The sequence below is a fragment of the Suricata suricatta genome, chromosome 16, assembly GCF_006229205.1.
Source record: "Suricata suricatta isolate VVHF042 chromosome 16, meerkat_22Aug2017_6uvM2_HiC, whole genome shotgun sequence".
NCBI classification, from domain to species: Eukaryota; Metazoa; Chordata; class Mammalia; order Carnivora; family Herpestidae; genus Suricata; species Suricata suricatta.
Genome location: NC_043715.1, coordinates 50,054,048 through 50,058,534, shown reverse-complemented (window position 1 = coordinate 50,058,534; position 4,487 = coordinate 50,054,048). Strand labels below are relative to the sequence as shown.

Below are 4,487 nucleotides of genomic sequence, written 5' to 3'. Positions count from 1 at the left end.
GACTGCCGGCCCCGACGCCGCCCGACTTCCAGCTGCAGTTCCCGCCCGGCCAGGGGCCCCACAAGTCCCCCACACCCCCTCCGACCCTCCACCTGGTCCCTGAGCCCGCGGCGCCCCCCCCACCGCCTCCTCGGACCTTCCAGATGGTGACCGCCCCCTTCCCGGCGCTGCCCCAGCCGAAGGCTCTTCTGGAGAGATTTCACCAGGTAATCGGAGGAGGCAGGGTCCAGCCCCACCACCCAGCCCACGAGCCCGCCCTCCCCACACAGTCCGATGGGGACACTGGCCCCGGCCCTGGCCCCTGGCCGCTGCTGCCACCCCTAGGGTGTGCCCCTACCCCTCAACTGCCTGTCCCTCCTCCTCAGGTGCCGTCCGGAATCATCCTCCAGAACAAGGCTGGGGGGGCCCCCGCCGCCCCACAGACCTCCACCAGCCTGGGGCCTCTCGCCAGCCCCACTGCCTCAGCACTGGTCAGTGGGCAGGCCCCGTCCGGGACCCCCACCGCCCCCAGCCATCCACCCACCCCGGCACCCATGGCCACTGCAGGTAGGGGAGAGGTTGCTACGCTGGAGAAAGGGGGAGGCCTGAAGGTGGCTGGGCGGGGGGAGGGCGGTGGGCTAGAGCAGAGCTATGGGTACATGAACCCAAGGGGTCGCCCAGACCTCACGGGACAGGGAAGGTGGAGGAGGAAGGGCTGTCTGTCCCGATCTGAGGGGGCACTCAGTTCAGGGCTACCGAGGCCCGTGGGCACAGGCTTGGGGGTCACACTGGGGACGGTCCTGTGTGCCAGTGACCCCTGAGCCCGGTCTACCCCCACCCCCACCCCCAGGCCTCCCTCCTCTGCTTCCTGCCGAGAGCAAAGCTTTTGCCAGCAACCTCCCGAGCCTGAGTGTGGCCAAGGCCACTGTGGCTGGGCCTGGGAAGTCTTCGGGGCTGCAGGTACGGGGCCACCAGAGTGGGGGGCGCCCTAGGGCCACAGCAGCATCACCAGGGAATGGGAAAGGGTATGGCAGGGCAGAAGAGGCCAACCGACAGGTGCCTGGGGGGCGCCTGTGAGAGGGCAAGACCCACAGACCCTGAGACCCAGGAGCAATGGCCGGGGGAGGGGAGGGCCACTGGGGGCAGGAGCCGGGAGAGAATGAGGCTGGAGGAAGACGGAAGGGTTGGGAGGGCCCAGACTGGAGGGGGCAGGGCAGTGTGGGGGAGACTGGGGCAGAGACCGTGTGCAAGAAGGGGGGAGGGGGGAGGCGGGAAGACAAGAACATGGAGGGACCAGGATGGCCTCCCATGGAGGGACCAGGATGCCAGGGTCTGGGAGAGCCTCTGAGACCAGATCAGTGCTGGTGGTGGGAGGGAAGTTGGGGGGAGGCAGAATGGGTGGGGGCAGGGGTGGGAGAGCCATGCCAGCCAGGTGGGCCAGACTCCAGACCGGCAGAAGTCCCCCAGCAGTCGGGTGGAGGCTGGAGAAGGGGCGGGAGGGAGCCAGCTCCTCCCACAGCTGGGGGGCGGGGGGTTGGGGAGGCGGGCTGCTCATCTTTGCCGTAGGCCAGGTGGAAGGGGGTAAGGGCGCTGAGGGCAGGCCTCTCTGGCAATACCTCTCACTCGCCTCCCTCCCCCTGCAGTACGAGAGCAAGTTGAGTGGTCTGAAGAAACCCCCCACGCTTCAGCCCAGCAAAGAAGCCTGGTGAGTTGCAGCACCGTGCCCGCCCCCAGCCTTCCGGAGGCCTGGATGCAGGGTGTGGGGACCACCCTTTGGAAGTGGGGTCATGCAGGCCCCGCCTCATTAGCTGTGTGGTTTGGGGCAACGTAATTCCCCTCAAAGACCCTCAGCGTCCTCTCTAGAGAATGGGGTGGTGGTCACAGTGATAATAGGGTGACAGGTGTGGCTTGCTGAAGACTGGTAAGATGGGTGCGTGTTAGGGTGAAGAGAAGGGTGGGGGTCCAGGTTGGTGCATCTTGTGGTCGGCATGGTTGTCTGGATGGTATTTGGGTGGATGGTGTTGGGCTGGATGAATGGGGTCCGGGTGGGCGTTCAGGTGGGTAGATGGTTATTTGGATGGATGGGGTCTGGGTGGGCAATGGGCACACGCTGGGTGCTCGCCTGCCTTCTCTCTCTCTTCTGCCCTCCCACGGCAAGTGCTTATCAAACACTCACTCAAAGCCCAGTCCTGTGCTGGACTCTGAAAACACAAGACAGACTGACTTCCTGTCCCCGTGGTGTGTTGGGGCTGCTGGTCTCAGCCCAGGGTAGAGATGAGCACGCCTGGGGAGAGAGACAGTCATGAAGTAAAGAGACAGAACTCATTGCTAGGAGCTGTGGTAGAAAACAGCCCTGGAGAGAAGTGGATCTTACCCACCAACCTCCCTCCCCATCTTCGGAAGGTTCCTGTTGGGCCTGAGGCAGACTGGGGACGTGCTGACCCCTGGTGGCAGGAGGCAGTATAACAGTCAAACATGGAGGCTGGGTTTCAAGCCCTGGCATCTGGCTCCCAGCTCTGCCTCTTCCTCGCTTTGTGTGCAGGAAGATCACTCCTCTGGGCCTCGATTCCTTCATCTGTAGAATGGGGATAGTGATAGCACCTACTCCCTTCGGCTGATGCCAGAGTCAGTGAGACAGAATGAGCCCCTTAGCACACATGAGGACGTTTCCCAGTTGTTGGCATTGGGTGGCCCGGGGCTCAGGGTCAGGATCTGGCTTCTCCCGGCCTCACCACCAGCTCTGTGTGTGCATGTGTGCATGCGTGGTGTCTCTCCCTGCCCCCCAGTTTCCTGGAACATTTGCACAAACATCAGGGCTCCGTGCTGCACCCTGACTACAAGACAGCCTTCCCCTCGTTCGAGGATGCCCTGCATCGCCTCCTGCCCTACCACGTCTACCAGGGTGCCCTCCCCTCCCCCAACGACTACCACAAAGGTGAGCCCACCCGGGACTCTCCCTACCTGGCCTCTAGCGTGGGGAGGGGCGTGGGGAGGATCAGGGCAAGCCCCGCCCCCCAGCGTCTGTGCGTCTGGACCTTGTCTCATCTTCCGCAGTGGACGAGGAGTTTGAGACGGTCTCCACGCAGCTGCTGAAACGCACCCAGGCCATGCTCAATAAATACCGCCTTCTGCTCCTGGAGGAGTCCCGGGTAGGGTGCTGTCCCTCTTCCTCCCCAGGAGACCCCCCCCCCTTTTCCCCTTGCCCCCGCTGGGCAGGGTGGAGGGAGGGAGGGCGGCTGGTAGTGAGATCCCGAGAAGGACAGTTTGGAATCTGCTCTCGTGCTTCTGGGGTTGCCCCCGTGCCCTCCCCCTCCTGGCTGCTTCCCTGGCCCATTCTCTCTTCTCCCCCCTTAGCGGGTGAGCCCCTCGGCGGAGATGGTAATGATCGACCGAATGTTCATTCAGGAGGAGAAGACCACCCTTGCCTTGGACAAACAACTGGCCAAGGAGAAGCCCGGTGAGCGGGGAGGGAGGAGGAGACGTGTCTGCAACTGGTGCCCCAACAGTGGAGTTAGACTGGGGAAGGGGGGCGAGGAAGAGAGGTGCGTGGTCTTACCTCCCTCTGCCACTAGGGGGCACCCGAGCCCTTCTTCCTGCGGTGGCTCGTTCTATCCTGCGGGGCTGGGAACGCAGTTCATTTCCTTCATCCCCGGCTTGTGTCTGTTTCACCCCATCCTGGAAGGGAGGGGACGTTCTCCACCGCCACCCCACCCCTGCGGGGGGGATAGAAAAGTAGGGGGAGCAGAGCCACGACTAGGGTGAAGTCAGCAAGGTGGCTATAAAATTTGTAAAATTTAAGCTCCATTCACAGGGGCCGACTCCCGCTTACACAGTAGGGGGACTTGGGAATGGCCGAGGGGCGGTGGCCAGCCGTGTGTCCTGAGGGTTTGATGAGTCAAGGCCACAGCCCACAGCCTGGCGGATGGTGGATGCTCGCGGACACACGGGCTCCCCTCTGCCGTGCTCTGCGCAGGTGCCTCGTGCCTTCCCTCTAACTCCCGCGGGGTTTCTTGACCCCCTGGTTTTGCAGATGAGTATGTGTCTTCCTCGCGCTCTCTTGGTCTCCCCATCGCTGCCTCTTCCGAGGGACATCGGCTGCCGGGGCACGGCCCACCACCATCCTCAGTGTCCGGGGCCCCCGCCCAGCCCCCGCTGCACCTGCCAACCAAGCTGGTGATTCGGCATGGTGGCGCGGGGGGCTCCCCTTCCGTGACCTGGGCTCGGGCGTCCTCCTCCTTGTCCTCCTCCTCCTCCTCTTCCGCCGCCTCCTCCTTGGACGCAGATGAGGACGGCCCGATGCCCTCCCGCAACCGTCCGCCCATCAAGACCTACGAGGCGCGCAGCCGCATTGGCCTCAAGCTCAAGATCAAGCAGGAAGCTGGGCTCAGTAAGGTCGTCCACAACACCGCCCTGGACCCGGTGCACCAGCCCCCGCCCCCGGCTGCCCTCAAGGCCGCAGAGCCCCCGCCCCGGCCGCCGCCCCCGCCGCCCCCGGCCACCGGCCAGAT

The 4,487-nt window shown here is 64.4% G+C and overlaps 1 protein-coding gene across 1 annotated transcript in view; it reads left to right on the top strand.

The window, feature by feature from the left end:
- Nucleotides 1-4,487, top strand: part of BICRA (BRD4 interacting chromatin remodeling complex associated protein) — an 81,037-nt gene that overhangs the window by 72,702 nt on the left and 3,848 nt on the right. The window contains exons 9-16 of the mRNA XM_029924332.1: nt 1-206; nt 366-546; nt 830-939; nt 1,623-1,684; nt 2,766-2,914; nt 3,034-3,128; nt 3,334-3,436; nt 4,010-4,480. The exon at nt 1-206 is cut by the window's left edge and continues 415 nt beyond it. Of these exons, the coding sequence (XP_029780192.1) occupies nt 1-206; nt 366-546; nt 830-939; nt 1,623-1,684; nt 2,766-2,914; nt 3,034-3,128; nt 3,334-3,436; nt 4,010-4,480 (1,377 nt within the window). The remainder of the gene's footprint in view (nt 207-365; nt 547-829; nt 940-1,622; nt 1,685-2,765; nt 2,915-3,033; nt 3,129-3,333; nt 3,437-4,009; nt 4,481-4,487) is intronic.